Genomic DNA, 26,842 nt, shown 5'->3' with positions numbered 1-26,842 from the left:
ATCTGAAAACAGTTTAGCTCGTTACGGAAGCTACAAAACTGACCTTCTTTTGAGCAGATTAAATTTCTGAAGCATCACATTTGTGGGGTCAATTAAACGCTCAAAATGGCCAGAAAAAGAGAACTTTCATCTGAAACTCGACAGTCTATTCTTGTTCTTAGAAATGAAGGCTATTCCATGCGAGAAATTGCTAAGAAATTGAAGATTTCCTACAACGGTGTGTACTACTCCCTTCAGAAGACAGCACAAACAGGCTCTAACCAGAGTAGAAAAAGAAGTGGGAGGCCGTGTTGCACAACTGAGCAAGAAGATAAGTACATTAGAGTCTTTAGTTTGAGAAATAGACGCTTCACAGGTCCCCAACTGGCATCTTCATTAAATAGTACCCGTAAAACACCAGTGTCAACATCTACAGTGAAGAGGCGGCTGCGGGATTCTGGGCTTTAGGGCAGAGTGGCAAAGAAAAAGCCATATCTGAGACTGGCCAATAAAAGAAAAAGATTAAGATGGGCAAAAGAACACAGATATTGGACAGAAGAAGACTGGAAAAAAGTGTTGTGGACGGATGAATCCAAGTTTGAGGTGTTTGGATCACAAAGAAGAACGTTTGCGAGACGCAGAACAACTGAAAAGATGCCGGAAGAATGCCTGACGCCATCTGTTAAGCATGGTGGAGGTAATGTGATGGTCTGGGGTTGCTTTGGTGCTGGTAAGGTGGGAGATTTGTACAGGGTAAAAGGGATTTTGAATAAGGAAGACTATCACTCCATTTTGCAATGCCATGCCATACCCAGTGGACAGCGCTTGATTGGAGCCAAGTTCATCCTACAACAGGACAATGACCTGAAACACACCTCCAAATTGTGCAAGAACTATTTAGAGAAGAAGCAGGCAGCTGGTATTCTATCGGTAATGGAGTGGCCAGCGCAGTCACCAGATCTGAACCCCATTGAGCTGTTGTGGGAGCAGCTTGACCGTAAGGTACGCAAGAAGTGCCCATCCAACCAATCCAACTTGTGGGAGCTGCTTCTAGAAGCGTGGGGTGCAATTTCTCCGGATTACTTCAACAAATTTACAGCTAGAATGCCAAAGGTCTGCAATGCTGTAATTGCTGCAAATGGAGGATTCTTTGACGAAAGCAAAGTTTGATGTAAAAAAAAAATCTTATTTCAAATACAAATCATTATTTCTAATCTTGTCAATGTCTTGACTCTATTTTCTATTAATTTCACAAAGTATGGTGGTGAATAAGTGTGACTTTTCATGGAAAACACAAAATTGTTTGGGTGACCCCAAACTTTTGAACGGTGGTGTACATACATATATATATACATACATATATATATATATGTATATATATTTGCGGTTTATAAAGCACTAATCCTTGCCACCAAGTAATGTTACCACTGGAGGACTGGAGGATTAGCCAAAAATGCTACGCTGGGCTGATATTAGTCGTCCATGTCCAGTTGAAGAAAAGCAGCCCTCGATGTTGACGGATCCATCACTAAGATTAATTTTTCATGCGCAGTGTTGGCTCTTCTCCAAACTAAATCATGTTAGTTTAGACTCGTCCGCCCAAGAAATGACTTTCAGAAGGACTTTGCTTTGTTGAATTGGACATATTTGCTCTTTTTTTAATTGACAGCTAACGCGTCATCCTAGCAAGTCTCCCTTGTATTTTAGGGCCAGGCGATATTGCAAAACAATGATCACCATTCATGTTTTCAAAACATTTGATTTCGAGTAATATGACAATTTTTAATATTGTTTTTTAACCTGCCAGTTTTAATGCATTTGTACTAAAAGCCAAAGATTAGTTTCCCATAATTAACAAACTGAGTAAATAAAGCAAATGAAATAATAAAAAAAAGTATTATCGTTGTGACCAAAATCAATCAATCAATCAATCAATGTTTACTCATATAGCCCTAAATCACTAGTGTCTCAAAGGGCTGCACAAACCACTACGACATCCTCGGTAGGCCCACATAAGGGCAAGGAAAACTCACACCCAGTGGGACGTCGGTGACAATAATGACCCAGTGGTACGTCGGTGACAATGATGACTATGAGAACCTTGGGGAGGAGGAAAGCAATGGATGTCGAGCGGGTCTAACATGATACTGTGAAAGTTCAATCCATAATGGATCCGACACAGTCGCGAGAGTCCAGTCCAAAGCGGATCCAACACAGCAGCGAGAGTCCCGTTCACAGCGGAGCCAGCAGGAAACCATCCCAAGCGGAGGCGGATCAGCAGCACAGAGATGTCCCCAGCCGATACACAGGCAAGCTGTACATGGCCACCGGATCGGACCGGAGCCCCTCCATAAGGGAGAGGGGGACATAGGAGAAAAAGAAAAGAAACGGCAGATCAACTGGTCTAAAAAGGGAGTCTGTTTGATGATGGCAATTACCAATATTTTTATCACGCTATTGTTGAAGGTGCTCTAAAAATACTTATACACACAATGACATTTACTCATTTTAATAATTCATTTGTGTTATTTGTTTCTGTTTTTCTTTTTTGATCTGTTTTTTTTCCATTGTTATTCTGTTTATTCTTTTTTTGTTTAAAAACTGCAGCTAAACAGAAACATCTCTACTTGCGGAAGCGACCCGCAAAGATTGGTTTTATTTGACTTACCGTATTTCCTTGAATAGCCGCCAAGGCGCTAATTGATTTCAAACCTCTTCTCACTCCTGCGCTTATCCAAGGCATGCGGTAAAAGTAAGCAGGCGCTAGTAATTTTAAAACCTCTTCTCACCCCTGCACATACCAATGGTATGCAGTAAAAAAAAATACAATTAATAAAAAATTATTCTGGGGCCCGGTGGTTGGAGACTACTGTTCTATAACATGTCATCGCGTCCACCTTTACACCATGCTATCTGCGTGCCGGCCGGACGCATGCATTTCGCTGCTTCTCATACGAGATTGCAAGGCATACTCGCTCAACAGCCATACCGGTTGAGATATAAACAACTTTAACACTCTTACTAATATGCGCCACACTGTGAACCCTAATCAAACAAGAATAACAAACACATTTCTGCAGAACATCGGCTCTGTAACACATTACAAACACAATATAACAATTACCCAGAATGCCATGCATCCATGACTCTTGGCCACATTAAACACGCGCCCCCAACCCCGCCCACCTCAACCGACGCACGGGGGGAGGGCGGAGTTTGGTGCTAGCGGGGTGTATAATATAGCCAAGAGTCATGGATGCCTGGCATTCTGGGTAATTGTTATGTTGCGTTTATAATGTGTTACAGAGCCGATGTTCTCCCGAAATGTGTTTGTCATTCTTGTATGGTGTGGGTTCACAGAGTGTGGCACATATTAGTAAGAGTGTTAAATTGGTTTTATATCACAGCCTTCAGTGTGATCTGTATGTCTGTTGAACAAGACCCCTGGTTTACACATAGTACAAGTAAAAAAGAACTCCTCAGCCATTTTGAAAATGACGTCAGGGGAAACGTCACTGGTGACGTCACGATTTTGACCCGGCGGTAATAGTAAGCATGCACTAATAATTTTGGGAAGCGAGTTTGACCCAGCAGTAATTCAAGGCAGGCGCTTATTACATGCCTGGCGGCAATTCAAGGAAATAAGGTATTTATTAAATAAAAAAACAGGCACACAATATACTTTCCTTGGCATTAAATATTGTTCTGGCTTCTCAAGAGCCCTATTATTCTTATTTCAGTGTTTAAATATGTTTATCTTATGTTTTAATTTGTAAAAGTGTTTTTTAAATAATGAACTTGGAGGAAAACTGGGTGTTGTGTACTTCACTTCCTGTTTGTGACATCACAGCCTGTTGACACCTCTGCGTCTTATTCCTCAGCGTATAGATATTCATATTTATCACTGTGTTCTAAGAAAACACAGCCTGTATGTTCAATGTACATAATTAAATATCTTGAATGCTCAGACAGTAATGTGTTTGTATATAAGTTTAGATTGTGGTATGTCGTTTCTTAATAGGGAAAGACGTGAACGTCTCTCGCAGTCATGTTAGCATTTAAGCTAGCGAGCAAGCTACAGCGGTTATCTCTGTTTTTAGTCACATCCATAGTTATTATTTCAACTTTATAATATTAGAAGCTGTCAAGATATTATTAACTTACCAATGAAGACGTTTAAGGTGTGGCTTTGCAACGGCTAACTGGCTAGCAGTAGTGTTAGCATCACAGAGTTTTTCACATAGCTTTTGGGCGACAAATAGCTATCAAATTTGCCCAAAAAATAAAAAACTGACAAGGGTGGGGCAATACAGAGAGAGTTTTTAATATTACGTTGAAGACACATTGTAGCTGCGTTGCACAAATTTGACAGCGACAAGCAAACATACGAGTCCTCTCCAGCTGGCTAGTGGCTAACGTCCCGCTACAGCAGGGGTCTCAAACTCAATTCACCTGGTGGCCACTGGATGCAGAGTCTGGGTGAAGCTGGGCCCCAAGAAAAGATTTCTTAAAAACATTTTTTTAGGTTATGAGGGACTGTCATTACTGACGGACAGGTGTCGCGGTGTGACTGCAGCCAGGCACGTAAGAAAACCCTCGTCTCCAAAGCAACGTCTCTGTCGCTTTCACTCATTTGCCGCTTTTCCACTAACGCAGGGGTAGGCAATCCAAAACGTTGAAAGAGCCATTATGGAGCCAAATAACAAAACGCTGTCAAGCACCATTCATATAAAAATCGCGGGCCGTGCTAACATTAAACTTTCATATTAAGGTGGGGGCCACAAGATAACGTCTCGCGGGCCGCAATTGGCCCAGGGGCCGCGTTTCTGAGACCCCTGCGCTACAGCGTGAAGCTACTTCAAAATCAATAATCCTCACCTCTAGGCGGCAAATAAACGATGTTTCCTACAAGTAGCTTTATCACCGTAGCATAAGAAATAGCTAAACATGCTGCACTTGCTAACCACAAAGCGAGAGTTTTTGAATGTACACAGAGGTGGGCGGATCATTACAAATATTGACAGCAACAATGTATCGGTATTTTTCATTTATCAAACAATCTTTTGTAAGTTTTTTTTGATTGTTTACAGACTGAGGAAAGAAGTCCCCGGAAACTTCAGAACTTTAAGGGCAAAAAACAAGACCTCCACGGAGGTGAGTGTTTGTGACGTGCACGTTTTACAGGGACACAATTTCCCCAGACAAAGGTTTGAGAAATATTGTGCTAGGCTAAAGGCTACTAGGAGCTAGCAGTTACACAACAGCTAAGCACACAATAGCACACAGGCTCAAGTATAAATATTTGTTTTTGCAGTGTAAAACAGCACCTTTGTCAAAATAAACACGTATCAAATAATTATAGTTGCATATTACCAAGTCTCCAAGACAGAAGCGTGGTAGAAAGTATCCAGTAACAAATGTGTCCGCATCGTTCAACTTCATGAATTAGTGGAGAAAAACAAACTGCCACTCCACTTCAACTTAAGGACAGCGTACGTTATTAATGAGTAGATTTGTGTTTTCATACCTCTCGTTGTCTCTGTTTGACTCATTTCACTTCATCCAACCTTTGCTAACGTTCTGAATAATACAAGTACGTATGGTTCCTGCTGATATCGTATCTGATAATATAGGCCAATACTCATAGCTCCAATGTCGGTATCGGAATTGAAAATGAAGAATCAGGACACCTCTGATTTACTGTGATCTTGATGGTACTTCAGTTAGCATGTTTTAGAACAAACGGTGGTACGTGGGCTCCATCCAGGGGAATCGCTTAATTAAATATTCAAAGACAGTGTTACTGTTCAAACTTTGTTTAATGTTACGGTGCCCAAAGATAGCAAATATACTTGTTAAATTAAAACATTTGCCTTGTGTTCAAAAGCCTACTGAAATGAAATTTTCTTATTTAAACGGGGATAGCAGGTCCATTCTATGTGTCATACTTAATCATTTCGCGATATTGCCATATTTTTGCTGAAATAATTTAGTAGAGAACATCGACAAAAAAGTTCGCAACTTTTTGTCGCTAATAAAAAAGCCTTTCCTGTACCAGAAGTAGCAGACGATGTGCGCGTGACGTCACGGGTTGTGGAGCTCCTCACATCTTCACATTGTTTACAATCATGGCCACCAGCAGCGAGAGCAATTCGGACCGAGAAAGCGACAATTTCCCCATTACTTTGAGCGAGGGTGAAAGATTTGTGGCTGAGGAAAGTTAGAGTGAAGAACTAGAAAAAAAAACAAAAAGACAGGGCAGTGGGAGCGATTCAGATGTTATTAGACACATTTACTAGGATAATTCTGGAAAATCCCTTATCTGCTTATTGTGTTACTAGTGTTGTAGTGAGATTATACTGTCGTACCTGAAAGTCGGAGGGGTGTGGCCACGTGTGACGTGGTGACCGCCAGTGTCTCTGAGGGAAGCCACGCAGCTGCCTCTTTGACAGGTGCACGAGGAACGACGCAAGCTCTGCTCATGTCTACGGTAAGACCTGACCTATTACCACAATTTTCTCACCGAAACCTGCCGGTTGACATGTGGTCGGGAACCATGTTCGCTTGACCGCTCTGTTCCATAGTAAAGCTTCACCTTCGGGAATGTAAACAAAGAAACACCGGCTGTGTTTGTGTGGCTAAAGGCAGCTGCAATACACCGCTTCCCACCTACATCTTTCTTATTTGACGTCTCCATTATTAATTGAACAAATTGCAAAAGATTCAGCAACACAGATGTCCAGACTACTGTGTAATTATGCGATTAAAGCAGACTACTTATAGCTGGGATCGGGCTGGAAAAAAATGTCCGCTACAACTGGTGACGTCACGTGCACGCGTCATCATACGTGTCATCATACTGACGTTTTCAACAGGATACTTTGCACGAAATTTTAAATTGCAATGTAGTAAACTAAAAAGGTCGTATTGGCATGTGTTGCAATGTTAATATTTCATCATTGATATATAAACTATCAGACTACATGGTCGGTAGTAGTGGGTTTCAGTAGGCCTTTAATGAATACTTACAGTCGTGGTCAAAAGTTTACATACACTTATAAAGAACATAATGTCATGGCTGTCTTGAGTTTCCAATAATTTCTACTACTCTTATTTTTTTTTGTGATGGAGTGATTGGAGCACATACTTGTTGGTCACAAAAACATTCATGAAGTTTGGTTCTTTCATGAATTTATTATGGGTCTACTGAAAATGTGACCAAATCTGCTTGGTCAAAAGTATACATACAGCAATGTTAATATTTGGTTACATGTCCCTTGGCAAGTTTCACTGCAATAAGGCGCTTTTGGTAGACATCCACAAGCTTCTGGGAAGTTTCTGGTTGAATTTTTGACCAACCCTCTTGACAAAATTGGTGCAGTTCAGCTAAATTGGTTGGTTTTCTGATATGGACTTGTTTCTTCAGCGTTGTCCACACGTATAAGTCAGGACTTTGGGAAGGCCATTCTAAAACCTTAATTATACGCTGGTTTAGCCATTTCTTTACCACTTTTGACGTGTGTTAGGGGTCACTGTCACCCAAGACCCAACCTCCGGGCTGATGATTTTAGATTGTCCTGAAGAATTTCGAGGTAATCCTTGTTTTTCATTGTCCCATTTACGCTCTGCAAAGCACCAGTACCATTGGCAGCAAAACAGACCCAGAGCATAACACTACCACAACCATGCTTGAAGGTAGACATGGTGTTCCTGGGATTAAAGGCCTCACCGTTTCTCCTCCAAACATGTTGCTGGGTAATTGTGGCCAAACAGCTCAATTTTTTTTCATCTGACATCAGATAGGCGCCAGCGCCCCCCGCAACCCCAAAAAGGAATAAGCGGTAGAAAATGGATGGATGGATGGATCACATGGACAAAGATAAGACCTTCTGGAGGAAAGTTCTGTGGTCAAATGAAACAAACATTTAGCTGTTTGGTCACAATACCCAGCAATATATTTGGAGGAGAAAAGGTGAGGACTTTAATCCCAGGGACACCAAGTCTACCGTCAAGCATGGTGGTAGTATTATGCTCTGGGCCTGTTTTGCTGCCAATGGAACAGGTGCTTTAAATGGGACAATCAAAAGGGAGGATTACCGCCAAATTCTTCAGGACAACCTAAAATCATCAGCCCGGAGGTTGGGTCTAGGGCGCAGTTGGGTGTTCCAATAGGAAAGTGACCCCAAACACACGTCAAACGTGGTGAAGGTGTCATGATCCACTACTCGTATCATGGCATATTCTGGTTTTGTTTTGTTTTGTATATCACATCCTGTTTGTTATTTGACTTCCTTAGTTCCTGGTGGCACTTAGTGTTTTGTTCCGTTGCCTAATTACGTATTTATGTCACCTGCCTTGTGTTTCTCACACGCACCTGCCGTTTGATTACCTCCCTATTTAAGCCTGCCTTTGTTTGCCATTCAGCCGAGCAGTGTAAACTTGCTTTCCATGCAACAGGTGACGTCGCTATCCCGCATTGGGCTAACTACCTTTAGAACTCGATTAGCTTCCATGCTATTTGTTTGTTTGTTTCCCTAGCTCACATGCCAGCGTCTTTTGTTCCTTCTAGCTCACATGCTAGTTCTGTTGGTTTTGTTGATAGTGCCTTCGTTCAAGTGTTTTTGTTCTTAGTTTGTTCTTTAGTACATATATAAATCATCATCCTTACCTTCACGCTGTGTCCATTCCGCATTGCATCAACGAAAGAACGCAACCACACCACGATGCCAGCAAAGCGTCACAAAATGAATGGCTAAATCAGGCTCGAATTAAGGTTTTAGAGAGGCCTTCCCAAAGTCCTGACTTAAACGTGTGGACAATGCTGAAGAAAAAAGTACATGTCAGAAAACCAACAGATTTAGCTGAACTGCACCAATTTTGTCAAGCACAGTGGTCAAAAATTCAAACAGAAGCTTGTGGATGGCTACCAAAAGCGCCTTATTGCAGTGAAACTTGCCAAGGGACAACAAATATTAACATTGCTGTACGTATACTTTTGACTCAGCAGATTTGCTCACATTTTCAGTAGACTCATAACAAATTCATAAAAGAACCAAACTTCAGGAATAGTGTTTTGTGACCAACAAGTTTGTGCTCCAATCACTCTATCACAAAAAAATAAGAGTTGTTGAAATGAATGAAAACTCAAGATAGCCATGACATTATGTTATTTATAAGTGTATGTAAACTTTTGACCACCACTGTAGGCCTACTATGCTACTGTATTTTAATGTCGGTCATTATGGTGGCACTCGGGGAGCCAATAAGCGTTTTCGGGGGTGGTTGAAAAGTTTCAGAAGCACCGGTCTAGAAGACAAGACTGCCAGCTTCTTCTTTGGAGACGTCCCAACTTGACATAAGACATAAGAGGTGCGGGCAGACTTAAGCAAATGTTGGAGGGCTAATCCTTGAATGGCAGCCAATCAGGAAGTAGATGACAACAGCACTTCCTCATTCCAAGAAGGCCACGTCCCTCCCGTAAAAGCTTCCAGGGACCGGCATATTACCAAGAACAGCACACACCCTTGCTTCCACCTGTTTGACTTGCCACCATCAGGCAGGCGCTACAGGTGCATCAGAGCCAGAACAAACAGGCTCAGAGACAGCTTCTTTCCCAAAGCTGTCACCATGTGGAACTCTAACTTATAATAATAATAAGTCACCCCTATACAATATCATGCCCTAATACCCTACTGTGCAACACTACCCATCCATCCATCCATCCATTTTCTACCGCTTATTCCCTTTCGGGGTCACGGGGGGGCGCTGGCGCCTATCTCAGCTACAATCGGGCGGAAGGCAACACTACCCTTCGAGTGCAATACGTCCGACACTGATTGTTATTTATTACTTCGGTACTCTAGTCTTGTTCTGTATATTGTACAGTATTTTGTATTTCTATAGTGTTTTGTATATTGTGCAGGATTGCTTATTATTTTTATTGGATAGTACCGCATTTTTCGGAGTATAAGTCGCTCCAGAGTATAAGTCGCACCCGCCGAAAATGCATAATAAATAAGGGAAAAAACATATATAAGTCGCACTGGAGTATAAGTCGCATTTTTGGGGAAAATGTATTTGATAAAACCCAACACCAAGAATAGACATTTGAAAGGCAATTTAAAATAAATAAAGAATAGTGAACAACAGGCTGAATAAGTGTACGTTATATGACGCATAAATAACCAACTGAGAAAGTGCCTGGTATGTTAACGTAGCATATTATGGTAAGAGTCATTCAGATAACTATAATATATAGAAAATGCTATATGTTTACCAAACAATCGGTCACTGCTAATCGATAAATCCCATGAAATCTTATACGTCTAGTCTCTTACGTGAATGAGATAAATAATATTATTTGATATTTTTTGGTAATGTGTTAATAATTTCACACATAAATCGCTCCTGAGTATAAGTCGCACCCCTGGCCAAGCTATGAAAGAAACTGCGGCTTATAGTCTGAAAAATACGGTAGTCTGTTTATTTCAATTGTTAGTTTTTCCTTTATTACCTCTTGTGTCATTTATTTTACCCCATATTTGTTCCCACTACCGCACCTTAAATTGGAGTCTTTAGTCTCGTTATATGCAAATATAATGACAATAAAGTCCATTCTCTATTCTCTATTCTCACATACTTTTTATTCCCACCTGCGGTGTGTGTGTGTGTGTGTGTATGTGTGTGTGTGTTTGTTTGTGTGTGCGTGCGTGTGTGTGTGCGTGTGTGTGTGTGTGTGTGTGTGTGTGTGTGTGCGCTTGTTTTGCTCACCTTCACTTTAATCCTGGCTAAATGCGTCAAAACAACATGGCGCCTTATCACTTGTGACATCTGACATCCTGGCCGACCCTTGAGCAAGGATTTCACGCACGCACACACACATACACACACACACATACAGACGCACACGCACATGCAAGCCACTCCGCGTCAGCGTCCCTGGGCATGTAGGAAGTCCCAAAAAAAGGAAAGGATTTTTCAGTGTGGAAGCGTGGAAAAAAAGGGCGCCCCCTCAGACCATGGTGCTCTTCTTCTCCCGGAAGTCGCCGTGCGGGGGCTCGTGGTAGGTGGTGATCATGCCGGCCGCGTCCCAGCGCCCGACAGGGGCCGGGGAGCTCTGCATGACCACCAGCCGGATGGGCGACTGGGTGGGCGGGGGGTCCGGGGCGTACTCCTTGGTGGGGTCCTTGCCGCGGCAGTCGTACATGATGCAGGAGATGAGAAAGACCAGCAGCAGGATGACGTAGCTGGCGATCAGGATGCAGAGGTTGAGCGTGACCGGGTCGATCTCCTGGTAGTTTTCCAGGAAGCCCATCCTCCTGTGGGCCCGCGCTACCGGCGCACGGTGCCGGCCTGTCCTCCCGCGTCCATGTCCTGGGTCCCGCTCGGCAAAGACTTTAATCGCCGCCGCTCCTCCAAACCGCCCGTTTCTGCGATCAATGGTGCGCTTTGATAATTTAATCCTGGACTTTGTGGCGGATTGTCTCTTATATCATCTGCTCGCACTTCTACGCACATCCTCCATTTTCTATCCGTGTGTGTGTGTGTGTGTGTGTGTGTGTGTGTGTGTGTGTGTGTGTGTGGTGTAATCTTAATCTCGATTGTGAGCAGGGATTGGCGACATCGGCCATCTGGCTCAATTCCGGGGCGGGGTGGGTTTGAGGAGCGTTAGCAGGCTGGCACGCTTTAATTAAACCCGGAAAACGTCTTCATGCAATTTTTTATTTATTTTTTTTTTTTTGCAACGCTCTTGGATTAAAATTTCTGGATTAGAATCTGCTTTAAACACGCTAAAGTGGCAACGTTTGGCTGGGAAAAAAATAATAATCCTGACGTTAGCTCGGGTCGAGCCGGGTCACGTCACGTTTTGCGCGGCCTCTCGCGCACCCAGGGGGCGTGTCTTGTGACAAGCAGGAAGTATTGTCCAGTCGTTTTTTTTTTATAACTCTCTCAGATTAAAGTTTCTGGATTAGAACCTGCCTTCAAGTTTAGAGGTGACAGCGCTTTCGCCGCTGCTGCTCCTGAGCTCTGGAACGACCTACCTCTGAGTGTTAGACAAGCCTCCTCTCTTCCTGTTTTTAAATCCCTCTTAAAAACATACTTTTATTCCTTGGCTTTTAACACTGAGTGATATCCATCCTAAAACGGTGCCCCATTATACACCTGCTGTGAACCTGTTTTTATGTTTTATTTATTTATTTTTTATCATGTTCTGTTTGTGTTATGCTGTTTGCTCGGTCCTCGTATTATCTTTTAACCTGTCCATTGTACAGCACTTTGGCTACCCCTGTGGTAAATTTTAAATGTGCTTTATAAATAAAGTTGATTTGATTTGATTTGATTCAACACGCTACAACATTTGGCTGGAAAAAAAAATCCCCTCGTTAGCTCAGGTCACGTGACGTTTTGTGCAGCCTCTCGCGCACCCACGGGGCGTGTCTTGTGACAAGCAGGAAGTATTGTCCAGTCGTTTTTTATTTATTTATTTTTTTAGAACTCTCTCAGATTAAACTTTCTGGATTAGAACCTGCCTTCAACACGCTAAGGTGGCAACATTTGGCTGAAAAAAAAAATCCTCTCGTTAGCTCGGGTCACGTGACGTTTTGTGCGGCCACTCGCGCACCCAGGTGGCGTGTCTTGTGACAAGCAGGAAGTAACGTCCAGGCATAAACCACAAGATCCGGTGAGATTTATATTCATAAATGTACATTTATTGTCAGCAAAATTTGATGTAAAAATAAATCAGTTCACAAAATTCCAACGCAAAAAAAATGTAGTTACATAATTTCGATGTCCAAAATCTTTTGTAAAAAGACACACATTAACCCCCATCCGAGGTGGGGTGGGTTTGAGGAGCGTTAGCATGCTAGCACGCTTTAATCAAACCCGGTTGACGTCTTCACGCAAATGTATTTTCATCCATCCATCCGCAAATACGGTGTTAGCTTTCACTGTTATGCTGATGACACCCAACTCTACATGCCCCTCAAGCTGACCAACAAGTCGGATTGTAGTCAGCTGGAGGCGTGTCTTAATGAAATTAAACAATGGATGTCCGCTAACATTTTGCAACTCAACGCCAAAAAAACGGAAATGCTGATTATCGGTCCTGCTAGACACTGACCTCTATTTAATAATACAACTCTAACATTTGACAACCAAACAATTAAACAAGGCGACACGGTAAAGAATCTGGGTGTTATCTTCGACCCAACTCTCTCATTTGAGTCCCACATTAAAAGCGTTACTAAAACGGCCTTCTTTCATCTCCGTAATATCGCTAAAATTCGCTTCATTCTGTCCACTAAAGACGCTGAGATCATTATCTATGCGTTTGTTACGTCTCGTCTCGATTACTGTAACGTATTATTTTCGAGTCTCCCCATGTCTAGCATTAAAAGATTACAGTTGGTACAAAATGCGGCTGCTAGACTTTTGACAAGAACAAGAAAGTTTGATCATATTACGCCTGTACTGGCTCACCTGCACTGGCTTCCTGTGCACTTAAGATGTGACTTAAAGGTTTTACACTTACGTATAAAATACTACACGGTCTAGCTCCATCCTATCTTGCCGATTGTATTGTACCATATGTCCCGGCAAGGAATCTGCGTTCGAAGGACTCCGGCTTATTAGTGATTCCCAAAGCCCAAAAAAAGTCTGCGGGCTATAGAGCGTTTTCATTTCGGGCTCCAGTACTCTGGAATGCCCTCCCGGTAAAAGTTTGAGATGCCACCTCAGTAGAAGCATTTAAGTCTCACCTTAAAACTCATTTGTATACTCTAGCCTTTAAATAGACTCCCTTCTTAGACCAGTTGATCTGCCGTTTATTTTCTTTTTCTCCTATGTCCCACTCTCCCTTGTGGAGGGGCTCCTGTCCGATCCGGTGGTCATGTACTGCTTGCCTGTGTATCGACTGGGGACATCCCTGCGCTGCTGATCCGCCTCCGCTTGGGATGTTTTCCTGATGGCTCCGCTGTGAACGGGACTCTCGCTGCTGTGTTGGATCCGCTTTGGACTGGACTCTTGCGACTGTGTTGGATCCATTATGGATTGAACTTTCACAGTATCATGTTAGACCCGCTCACCATCCATTGCTTTCCTCCTCTCCAAGGTTCTCATAGTCATCATTGTCACCGACGTCCCACTGGGTGTGAGTTTTCCTTGCCCTTATGTGGGCCTACCGAGGATGTCGTAGTGGTTTGTGTTGTGGTTTGTGCAGCCCTTTGAGACACTAGTGATTTAGCCCTATATAAGTAAACATTGATTGATTGATTGATTGATTTTCCTCCGCTTATCTGAGGGCGGGTCGCGGGGGCAGCAGCCTAAGCAGGGAAGCCCAGACCTACTTCTTCCCAGCCCATTCGTCCAGCTCTTCCCGAAGGATCCAGAGGCGTTCCCAGGCCAGCCGGGAGACATATCCTTCCCAACGTGTCCTGGGTCTTCCCCATGGCTTACTACCGGTCGGACGTGCCCTAAACACCTCCCTAGGGAGGCTTTTGGGTGGCATCCTGACCAGATGCCCGAAACCACCTCATTTGGCTCCTCTTGATGTGGAGGAGCAGCGGCTTTACTTTGAGCTCGCCCCGGATGGCAGAGCTTCTCACCCTATCTCTAAGGGAGAGCCCTGCCACCCGGCGGAGCAAACCCATTTCGGTCATAACCCAAAGCTCATGACCATACGATGGAAACGTAGATTGACCGGTAAATTGAGAGCTTTGCCTTCCGGCTCAGCTCTTCCTTCACCACAACGGATCATTACAGCGTCCGCATTACTGAAGACGCCGCACCGATCCGCCTGTCGATCTCACGATCCACTCTTCCCTCATTCGTGAATAAAACTCCGAAGTATTTGAACTCCTCCACTTGGGGCAGGGTCTCCTCCCCAACCCAGAGATGGCACTCCACCCTTTTACGGGCGAGAACCATGGACTCAGACTTCGAGGTGCTGATTCTCATCCCAATCGCTTCACACTGGGCTACGAACCAATCCAGTGAATGCTGAAGATCCTGGCCAGATGAAGCCATCAGGACCACATCATCTGCAAAACACAGAGACCTAATCCGGAAGCCATCAAACCGGATCCCCTAAATGCCTTGACTGCACCTAGAAATTCTGTCCATAAAAGTTATGAACAGAATCAACCCTCACTGGAAACGTGTCCGACTTACTGCCAGCAATGCGGACCAAGCTCTGACACTGATCTTACAGGGAGCGGATCGCCACAATCAGACAGTCCGTTACCCCATACTCTCTGAGCACTCCCCACAGTAGTTCCCGAGGGACGCGGTCGAATGCCTTCTCCAAGTCCCAAAGCACATGTAGGTTGGGCAAACTCCCATGCACCCTCAAGGACCCTGCCCAGAGTATAGAGCTGGTCCACAGTTCCACGAGCAGGACGAAAACCACACTGTTCCTCCTGATTCCGAGGTATGACTATCCGGCGTAGCCTCCTCTCCAGTACACCTGGCTGAGGAGTGTGATCCCACGATAGTTGGAACACACCCTCCGGTTCACCTTCTTAAATAGAGGAACCAACACACCGGTCTACCAATCCAGAGGTATCGCCCCCCCATGTTCATGCAATGCTGCAAAGTCTTGTCAACCAAGACAGCCCCACAGCATCCAGAGCCCTAAAGAACTCTGGGCAGTTCACATCCACCTCCGGGGCCACCGAGGAGCTTTTTAACCACTTCAGCAAACTCAGCCCCTGAAATCGGAGAGCCCACCACAGATTCCCCAGGCACTGCTTCCTCATACGAAGACATGTTGGTGGGATTGAGGAGGTCTTCAAAGTAGTCCCGCCACCGATCCACAACATCCACAGTCGAGGTCGGCAGAACACCATCCTCACCATACACGGTGTTGACAGTGCACTGCTTCCCCTTCCTGAGGCGGCGGATGGTGGTCCAAAATCGCTTCGAAGCCATCCGGAATTTGTTCTCCATGGTTTCCCTGAAATCCTTGTATGTCCGAGTTTATGCACGACCGCTGAAGCCGCACACCGCTTGGCCTGTCGGTAGCTGTCTGCTGCCTCCGGAGTCCTATGAGCCAAAAGAACCCGATTCGACTCTTTCTTCAGCTTGACGACAGGCACCAACTACCTTGCAGCCACAGCTCCAATCAGCCGCCTCTACAATAGAGGTGCAGAACATGGTCCACTCGGACTCACTGTCCAGCACCTCCCTCGTGACATGTTCAAAGTTCTTCCGGAGGTGGGAATTGAAACTCTCTCTGACAGGAGACTCTGCTAGACGTTCCCGGCAGACCCTCACAATGCGTTTGGGCCTGCCAGGTCCGTCCGGCATCCTCCCCACCATCGCAGCCAACTCATCACCAGGTGGTGATCGGTACAAAGCTCCGCCCCTGTATTCACCCGAGTGTCCAAAACATGAGGCCGCAAATCAGATGCCACAACTACAGAGTCGATCATGGAACTGCGGCCTAGGGTGTCCTGGTGCCAAGTTTACATATGGACACCCTTATATTTGAACATGGTGTTTGTTATGGACAATCTGTGACGAGCACAAAAGTCCAATAAGAAAACACCACTTGGATTCAGATCGGGGCAGCCATTCTTCCCGACCACGCCTCTCCAGATTTCACTGTCGTTGCCAACATGAGTGTTGAAGTCTCCCAGTAGGACAAGGGAATCACTCGGGGGAGCACTTTCCAGTACTCCCAAGAGTGTATCCAAAAAGGGTGGGTACTCTGAACTGCTGTTTTGTGCGTAAGCACAAACAGTCAGGACCCGTCCCCCCCATCCGAAGGTAGAAGGAAGCTACCCTCTCGTCCACTGGGTTGAAGTCTAACGTGCAGGCTTTGAGCCAGGGGGCGACACGAATTGCTACCCCAGCCCGTCACCTCTCACTGCGTGCAACGCCAGTGTGAAAGAGAGTCCAGCCCTTCTCGAGAGAACTGGTTCCAGAGCTCTTGCTGTGCGTCGAAGTGAGTCCGACTACATCCAGCTAAGGATCGGACCACCAAGTGCCCTGCCTTTGGCTCCGCCCAGCTCACGACACACCCGACCTCTATGGCCCTCCCATGAGTGGTGAGCCCATTGGAGGGGGGACCCACGTTGCCTCTTCAGGCTGTGCCCGTCCGGGCCCCATGGGGACAGGCCTGGCCACCAGGCGCTCGCCATCGTGCCCCAACACCGGGCATGGCTCCAGAGGGGGGCCTCGGTGACCCGCGTCCGGTCGAGGGAAATCGGAGTCTTGGTTTTTGCATTTCCATAGAAGTTTTCGAGCTGCTCTTTGTCTGATTCCTCACCTAGGACCTGTTTGTCTCGGAAGACCCATGGTGTAATGATAAGTGTGACCAGTAGAGGGCAGTCAAACATAAGAGATACATGTAGACTGTACTATGATGGCATATTGACTTAAGTAAACAACACCAACATTTTATATGTTTTATATATTCATAAATGTAAGTTTCCCAATGCCCAACCTGTTTTTGTACCATTTAAAAAATATTTCGAACTTTACTTTAAAACAATTTCTACCTCTAACAACCAAAAAGCTGTGAAAAATATTATGCTGTGTTCCAAATTTGGATTTTTTTGCCGAACTTGTGTGAGCCTATAGCTTTACACATTGCTACTGTACATATATATATTTTGCATTATACTTTAGCTGCTTAATTGAGTTTACAACCCCCTGGGGCTGTATTATACTGTAGTGCAGGGGTCACCAACCTTTTTGAAACCAAGAGCTACTTCTTGGGTACTGATTAATGCGAAGGGCTACCAGTTTGATACACACTTAAATAAATTGCCAGAAATAGCCAATTTGCACAATTTACCTTTAATAAATAATATATATATATATATATATATATATATATATATATATATATATATATATATATATATATATATATATATATATATATATATATATATATATAAATGGGTATTTCTGTCTGTCATTCCGTCGTGCATTTGTTTTCCTTTTACGGAAGGTTTTTTGTAGAGAATAAATTATTTAAAAAAACACACTTAATTGAACGGTTTAAAGGAGGAGAAAACAGGAAAACAATTAAAATTTAATTTTGAAACATAGTGTATATTAAATTTCGACTCTTTAAAATTCAAAATTCAACCGAAAAAAAGAAGAGAAAAACTAGCTAATTCAAATCTTTTTGAAAAAATTTAAAAAATAATTTATGGAACATCATTAGTAATTTTTCCTGATTAAGATTAATTTTAGAATTTTGATGAAATGTTTTAAATATGTTAAAATCCAATCTGCACTTTGTTAGACTATATAACAAATTGGACCAAGCTATATTTCTAACAAAGACAAATCATTATTTCTTCTAGATTTTCCAGAACAAAGATTTTAAAAGAAATTCAAAAGACTTTGAAATAAGATTTAAATTGGATTCTAAAGATTTTCTAGGTTTGACAGAATAATATTTTTGAATTTTAATCATAATTAGTTTGAAGAAATATTTCACAAATATTTTTTGTTGAAAAAACAGAAACTAAAATGAAGAATTAAATCAAAATGTATTTATTATTCTTTACAATAAAACATATATATATTTCAACATTGATTTAAATTGCCAGGAAAGAAGAGGAAGGAATTTAAAAGGTAAAAAGGTATATGTGTTTAAAAATCCTAAAATCATTTTTAAGGTTGTATTTTATCTCTAAAATTGTCTTTCTAAAAGTTATAAGAAGCAAAGTAAAAAAAAAAGTATGAATTTATTTAAACAAGTGAAGACCAAGTCTTTAAAATATTTTCTTGGATTTTCAAATTCTATTTGAGTTTTGTCCGTCTTAGAATAAAAAAAGTCAAGCAAAGTGAGACCAGCTTGCTAGTAAATAAATCAAATTTAAAAATACAGGCAGCTCACTCGTAAGTGCTGCTGTTTGAGCAACTCATCTGGTCCTTACGGGCTACCTGGTACCCGCGGGCACCGCGTTGGGGACCCCTGCTGTAATGGATCCGTAAAATTTTTAGTGGGATATGTTTTAACTGTCATTGCTCAAAAAATAATAATGAATCAAAATAAATTTTGTTATGAATTATTGACATATTTAAGGCCCCAATTACTTCTAATCAAATATCCCCCTTTGATCATTTTATCGAAAGAAAACATTGCATATTTTTGTCTTTGACAAAAAGTGCATAAAACATAAAAAATATATATATTTTTTACTTTTTATCGACAGATTGAGCTGAAGTGGATTGCGAACTAATTTTACATGCATACGCTTCATAGTCCTATGACTTGGTACTTGATGCATTCTAACATTTTAGCCAGTTTTACTGCTGAACACCTCTGAGTCATATACCATGGTACATGACACATGCTAACTTTTAGCATGACAACTTTAGCATCCTAGCATACTAACAATAGCATGGAAACATTTTCAGCCAGTTTTACAGCTGATCGCCTCTGACTCATATAATTAAGTACTTTCCACACGCTAACTTTTATCATGCTAACCCTCCATCCATCCATTTCCTACTGCTTATCCCTTTCGCGTTTAAACTCATTTTACAGCCAAACTCCTCAGAGTCATATAACTAGGTACTTGCCACACGTGAACTGTTAGCATGTTAACTTATTTTAGCTAATTTCACATGCATACACTTAATAGTCATATGACCTGGACCTTGATGCACTTTAACTGTTCGCATGCTAACTTTTTAGCCAATTTTACTGCCGAACACCTCAGAGTCATATACGATGGTACATGACACATGCTAACTGTTAGCATGCTAACTTTAGCATCCTAGCATACTAACAATAGCATGGAAACCTTTTCAGCCAGTTTTACAGCTAATCGCCTCTGACTCATATAACTAAGTACTTTCCACACGCTAACTTTTAGTATGCTAACCCTCCATCCATCCATTTCCTAGTGCTTACCCCTTTCGCGTTTAAACTAATTTTACAGCCAAACTCCTCAATGTCATATAACTAGGTACTTTCCACACACAAACTGTTAGCATGCTAACTTCATTTAGCTAATTTCACGTGCGTACGCTTCATAGTCGTATGACTTCTTACTTGATACATTCTAACTGTTTGCATGCTAACTTATTAGCCAATTTTACTGCTGAACACCTCAGAGTCATATACCATGGTACATGACACATGCTAACTGTTAACATACTCACTGTTAGCATGCTAACGTTAGCATCCTAGCATACTAACAATAACATGGAAACCTTTTTAGCCAGTTTTACAGCTGATCACCTCTGAATCATACAAGTGCTTGCCACACGCTCTTTTTTTTTTAAGCTAATTTTACAGTCAAACACCTCAGAATCACATAACTAGATACTTGCCACACGCAAACTGTTAGCATGCTAACTTCTTTAGCTAATTTCACATGCGTACGCCTCATGGTCATATGACCTAGTACTTGATGCATTTTAAGTGTTAGCATGCCAACATAAGCAAAAAAATTTGGTTTGCTCATTTCAGCATTCACACGTAATTTCTCCCAGAATTGCGTATTCTAGTGTTTCGCTTGGGGTTAGAGTGTCCGCTCTGTGATCAGTAGGTTGTGAGTTCAAACCCCGGCCGAGTCATACCAAAGACTATAAAAATGGGACCCATTGCCTCCCTGCTTGGCACTTAGCATTTAGGGTTGGAATTGGGGGTTAAATCACCATAAATGATTCCCGGGCGCGGCACTGCTGCTGCCCACTGCTCCCCTCACCTCCCAGGAGGTGATCAAGGGTGATGGGTCAAATGCAGAGGACAAATTTCACCACACGTAGTGTGTGTGTGTGACGATCATTGGTACTTTAACTTGAACTTTTTGTATATTGTTCTAATCCAGGATGTTTTTATGTTGCAGGCCAATAAAAACTAGACTGCACTTTGGACACCCTTAATCTAGAGATTTAAAGGCCTACTGAAACCCACTACTACCAAGCACGCAGTCTGATAGTTTATATATCAATGATGAAATATTAACATTGCAACACTTGCCAATACGGCCGGTTTAGTTTACTAAATTACAATTTTAAATTTCACGCTTAGTTTCCTGTTGAAAACGTCGCGGAATGATGACGCGTATGATGACAGGTGTTTGTGACGTTTTTGGTTGGAGGGGACATATTAACCAGCACCACTTGCGGCTAAAAGTCGTCTCTTTTCATCGCGCAATTGTTAAATTAATAATGGAGAAGTCAAAGTAGAAAGATGGAGGTGGGAAGCTTTAGCCTTTAGCCACACAAACACACGGTGTTTCCTTGTTTAAAATTCCCGGAGGTGAAGCTTTACTATGGATTAGAGCGGTCAAGCGAACATGGTTCTGTCACGCCAAGTTTTTTCCCTCTACAAAAACCTTCCCCCCGGAAGCCCCTCCAATGCCTGAAAGACCCCAATGAGGGTGGAACAATACCACGTTATATGACTCTTAAGGGTTACAGCTGCAAAATTAGCGAAACAAAAATAGATTGAAAGGTTAGCATGCTGGAATGCTAATATTTTTTCTTTACCGTTATTTTTCACCAATGACAATCAAGCCAATTATAATGCTTTTAAAACAGGCAGCTGTGTGGGCTGCTTTAAGGTCCTTCCACCCTCATTGGGGTCCTACAAGCATTAACACCAAATGTCTTCCGGGGGGAAGGTTTTTGTAGGGGGAAGAAATTTGGCGTGACGGTTCCCGACCACTTGTCAACCGGCAGGTTTCAGTGAGAAAATTGTGGTAAAAAGTCGCCTTTTACCGGAGACCAGCGGTGCTTGCGCCGTCCATGCAGCTGCCGTGACCTCCCTCAGAGACTGGCGTCAAGACACCCGTCGACACACCCCTCCGACTATCAGGTACTATTTAACTCACTAAAACACTAGCAACACAATAGAAAGATAAGAGATTTCCCAGAATTATCCTAGTAATTGTGTCTAAAAACATCTGAATCGCTCCCAATGCAATCGCCTTTTTTTAACTCTATTTATTTATTTATTTATATTTTCTAGTCCTTCACTATCAATATCCTCATCCACGAATCTTTCATCCTCGCTCAAATTAATGGGGAAATTGTCACTTTCTCGATCCGAATAGCTCTTGATGCGGGAGGCTCACATTATAAACAATGTGAGGATGTGAGGAGCCCTCACACTGGTGACATCATCGTCTGCTACTTCCAGTAAAGGCAAGGCTTTTTTATAAGCGACCAAAAGTTGCGAACTTTATCGTGGATGTTCTCTACTAAATCCTTTCAGCAAAAATATGGCAATATCGCGAAATAAATAATAAATAAATAAATGGGTTGTACTTGTATAGCGCTTTTCTACCTTCAAGGTACTCAAAGCGCTTTGACACTACTTCCACATTTACCCATTCACACACTGATGGAGGGAGCTGCCATGCAAGGCACCAACCAGCACACATCAGGAGCAAGGGTGAAGTGTCTTGCTCAGGACACAACGGACGTGACGAGGTTGGTACTAGGTGGGATTTGAACCAGGGACCCCCGGGTTGCGCACGGCCACTCTCCCACTGCGCCACGCCGTCCCAACATACTGAGATGCAGAATATCAGTATTTCTCATAATTATTCTTCTTTGTACTTTGTAAGCACTATTAATTTAAACAACTGGATCATATCAGTACAATGTTTAACTTCATTACTTAATCCATTCCACAATGGAATTCTACATACAAGTGTTTTAAATTAGATTTTCCTCTAAGGTTATATTTCTCCTCTTTAGTTGAGAAGAATTGTTGTACATTCTTTGGTTGCAGGTTAGTGTGCTCTGTACATCATTTTGCTGTTTAAAATTTTCCCAAATCACAGAACTTTAATATTTTTGACTCAATAAATAAAGGGTTTGTATGTTCTCTGTATCCAACATTATATATTATTCTAATTGATTTTTTTTGGAACACGGTTAACGAATGTAGCGCACATTTGTAGTTATTTCCCCATATTTCTGCACAATAACTCAGATATGGTAACACTAGCGAGCAGTAGAGAATATTAAGTGATTTTTGGCCCAGGACGTATTTTGCTTTATCCATTATTGCAATGTTTTTTGCCACCTTATGTTGTATGTTTTGTATATGAGATTTCCAGTTCATTTGATCATCTATTAATACTCCCAAAAATCTGGTTTCATTTACCCTTTCAATATCTACTTCGTCTATTTGTATTCGTGCCTGATGCTCTTTTGTACTGTTACCAAATAGCATTATTTTAGTTTTACTGAGATTCAAAGATAGTCTGTTTTTATCAAACCATTTTTTTAATTTGTTCATTTCTTCCGTTATTATTTGTATTATCGTCTGTGTTCTCTCCTGAAAAGAAAGCAGTTGTGTAGTCTACAAATAAAACTAACTTCAAGTCCTTTGTAACATTACAAATGTCGTTTATATAAAGATTAAACAATCTTGGTCCCAGTATTGATCACTGCGGTACACCACAAGATATATCCAACCGTGTTGACATATTTTCAACCATCTTCACATATTGCTTCCTGTTGGTAAAAGGCCTACTGAACCCACTACTACCGACCACACAGTCTGATAGTTTATATATCAATGATGGAATCTTAACATTGCAACACATGCCAATACGGCCGGTTTAGTTTACAAAATTACGATTTTAAATTTCCCGCGAAGTTTCCTGTTGAAAACGTCACGGAATGATGACGCATGTTTGTGACGTCTCGGGTTGTAGCGGACATATTAGCCCAGCACCACTTACGGCTAAAAGTAGTCTCTTTTCATCGCGCAATTACAGAGTATTTTGGACATCTATGTTGCTGAATCTTTTGCAATTTGTTCAATTAATAATGGAGACGTCAAATAAGAATGCTGTCGGTGGAAAGCGGTGGATTGCAACTGCCTTTAGCACTGAAACACAGCCTGTGTTTCTTTGTTTGTTGTGAAGCTTTAACACATAGCGGTCAAGCGAACAGGTTCCTTTACGTCAGGGGTCTCAAACATGCGGCCTTTAGGCCGCAATTGGCCCGCGAAACGTTATTATGCGGCCTGCACTTCGATATGAGAATTTAATGTTGGTGCGGCCTGCGAGTTTAATATGAAGGGCGCTTGACAGCGTCATAAATCTTAATTTACAATTGAATCACTTGTTTATTTTTCAACAAGTTTTTTAGTCATTTTTATAACTTTTTTTCAAAATAGTTCAAGAAAGACCACTACAAATGAGCAATATTTTGCACTGTTATACAATTTAATAAATCAGAAACTGACGACATAGTGCTGTAATATACTTCTTTATCTCTTTTTTTCAACCAAAAATGCTTTGCTCTGATTAGGGGGTACTTGAAAAAAAAAATGTTCACAGTTCACAGTAAAAAAAGGTTGAGAACCACTGTTGTAGAGGACGTTAAAGGCAGTGCAGTCACGGCAGCCCTTAATAATGTCGGCCGGGTGAAAATTGGGACAAATTCGTGAAAATACAGTAGTTGCAACGGTAGATTGTCGGGAGGTGCACTGCTAGGGCGAGAACGCCATTCATATAAGGTGAATTCATTAAAAAGTGCATGTTTGATTTTTAAAGAAATCTTTTCTTGCGGCCCAGCCTCACCCAGTTTCTGTATCCAGTGGGCCCCAGGTAAATTTAGTTTGAGACCCCTGCTCTACGCCAACCAGCGAGTTTTTGGATGGGAAAATTGTGACATTAAGTCAGCTCTTACTGGAGACTTGAGTGGATTACGCGACCTCATCTTGCAGCTCAAAAAGGCAGCTGTGATCTTGCCTCATCTGCTTCTCTCAGAGACACTGGAATTCACTGCAGCCATCCGACTTTCAGGTATGACTTCATAATCTCACTAAAATACTATTAACACAATAAGCAGATCAGGGATTTTCCAGAATTATCCTAGTAAATGTGTCTAATTACATCTGAAACTGTACCACTGCCGCTGCTTGGAGCCGTCGCCTCTTCCCTTTTTTTTGTGCTTCACTCTAACTTTACTTATCCATGAATCTTTCATCCTCGCTCAAATTAATGGGGAAATCGTCTCTTTCTCAGTCCGAATTGCTCACATTATAAACAATGTGAGGAGCCCTCACACCGGTGACGTCACGCGCACATCGTCTGCTACTTCCGGTACAGGCAAGACTTTTTTTTATTAGCGACCAAAAGTTGCGAACTTTATCGTCGATGTTATGTACGAAATCCTTTCAGCAAAAATATGGCAATATCGCGAAATGATCAAGTATGACAAATAGAATGGACCTATTATCACCGTTTAAATAAGAAAATCTCATTTCAGTAGGCCTTTAAGACCATTCTGTGAGTGTGTGTGGACAAGGATAAGGTTAGGTGTGATTTACTCTAGTTGCAAACAAAAAGGGTGCACACATTTTCAATTTAGTGGCAAAATGTGCTAAATGTTCAATCTAAGGTCTAGTTTTAACATGTTCTGTAGTTGTTGTTGAAACTGGGTAGTAAACAATTAGAATAAATTAGCAGCGGCTGCGGCACCACAATTGACGGATACTTTTATTAGTAGATTGCACAGTTCAGTACATATTCCGTACAATTGACCACTAAATGGTAACACCCCAATAAGTTTTTCAAATTGTTTAAGTCGGGGTCCACGTTAAGCAATTTATTTCACAAAGAAAGCGTCTTTTGGGTAAGCAGCGCAAAGACAAAGAAAGAAGCAAATGGATAGCATTAGCACCGCCTACTTTAGCTTATCCAACATCGCTCAACCACAATTTCACTTTTTCTTCGTTCCAAATCGCACGTTCATAGTAAACCCGGCCAAGAACAGTGGCACAATCCTAATTTGCGATAGAACAGTGAAACAATGGTTTTGTTCTCAATGGAATGATCAAGTATGACACATAGAATGGACCTGCTATCCCCGTTTAAATAAGAAAATCTCATTTCAGTAGGCCTTTAAGCGTTGAAAAATAATCATTTAAAATTCTAATTGATTTTACATTTTTATGACTGAGACCAAACTTAAGGGGAGCATTTAAGGTTAAAAAACATCCATTTATTATATTGGTTTTGAAAATTAAACTTATGAAAAAGGCCCCCTTTATGCTTTTAGTTTGGAAAAAGTTTGGACACCCTGTGTTATTACAGTTGAGGCACAGCAGGAGGCGGCAATGACTGGTCAGTTAGCACAATTAGGTTAATATTTGCAAAATTATCTCATGATTCAAACACCGCCACTGCAGAGGTCAGAGGTCAACTCTAATCATGACAGACTCAATCATTCATGTTTAATTTCCTCATCATAACTAAAGTCCACCAACAGGGGGCGATGATGATGATATGCTTACCTCTTCTTTCGTATCAAACTAAAATGCAATGATTGGGGTGCACATAACATATGCTAAAATCGCATCTTAGCTTGGTGTTGTAGCTGACAAAGCTAATTAGAGTCATACCTCATAATAGATGCCGTTAATATTTAATATATTTTATCGTTACAACATATGTTACAAATATACAGATTATGCCAAACTTTTGTCACCGCTGCTTTATAGGGTACAAACATGTTCATTCACTTTGTCCCCATGTGTTGTTTTTATAAATAATACAGAGGTGGGATGTTTGTTCCCAAGAGAGTGTAGAGGATGTGTTGTCTTCTCCTGGGTGGAGTTTGTTCCCATGGACTATCTTGCACCTCCATCTGAGCTGGTGCCAGTCAGTCCAGACCTGATGGAAGAGGATGTGTTATTTCTTCACCATCTCAGTTGGTGTCCAGCAATTGTATTTTTGTCTTTCGTTCTCACTCGCGCTCTGGCTCCAGGCCCAACCCCGTCTCTCCTACTGGCTGCTGCTTATAACAGAGCGACAAGTGATTAGTTATCAAGGCCCAGGTGGACCATCTACACACCTATCGCTGATTTCGAGGCCTGTCCTGGCACACTTCAGTTCGCTGCAGGCCCGCAGGC

The 26,842-nt window shown here is 42.1% G+C and overlaps 2 protein-coding genes and 1 long non-coding RNA gene across 3 annotated transcripts in view; 1 reads left to right on the top strand and 2 right to left on the bottom strand.

Annotated features, from left to right (window-relative positions):
- The window catches only part of LOC133556074 (monocyte to macrophage differentiation factor-like), a 30,663-nt gene extending 19,754 nt beyond the window's left edge, over nt 1–10,909 (bottom strand). Inside the window, exon 1 of the mRNA XM_061905687.1 lies at nt 10,750–10,909. The gene's annotated coding sequence lies outside the window, so the exon portion shown is untranslated. The remainder of the gene's footprint in view (nt 1–10,749) is intronic.
- LOC133556083 (uncharacterized) overlaps nt 1–26,842 on the top strand; it is a 522,853-nt gene that overhangs the window by 307,639 nt on the left and 188,372 nt on the right. The gene's annotated exons all lie outside the window — the stretch shown is intronic.
- LOC133556075 (small integral membrane protein 36-like) lies at nt 10,990–11,513 on the bottom strand. The gene has a single exon (XM_061905688.1). The coding sequence runs from the start codon at nt 11,291–11,293 to the stop codon at nt 10,991–10,993; it is 303 nt and encodes a 100-aa protein (XP_061761672.1). The 5' UTR covers nt 11,294–11,513; the 3' UTR covers nt 10,990.

The sequence above is a fragment of the Nerophis ophidion genome, linkage group LG07 (assembly GCF_033978795.1).
Source record: "Nerophis ophidion isolate RoL-2023_Sa linkage group LG07, RoL_Noph_v1.0, whole genome shotgun sequence".
Taxonomy (NCBI): Eukaryota; Metazoa; Chordata; class Actinopteri; order Syngnathiformes; family Syngnathidae; genus Nerophis; species Nerophis ophidion.
The sequence above is the reverse complement of the archived record's forward strand: the minus strand, read 5'-3'. Positions and strand labels throughout refer to the sequence as shown.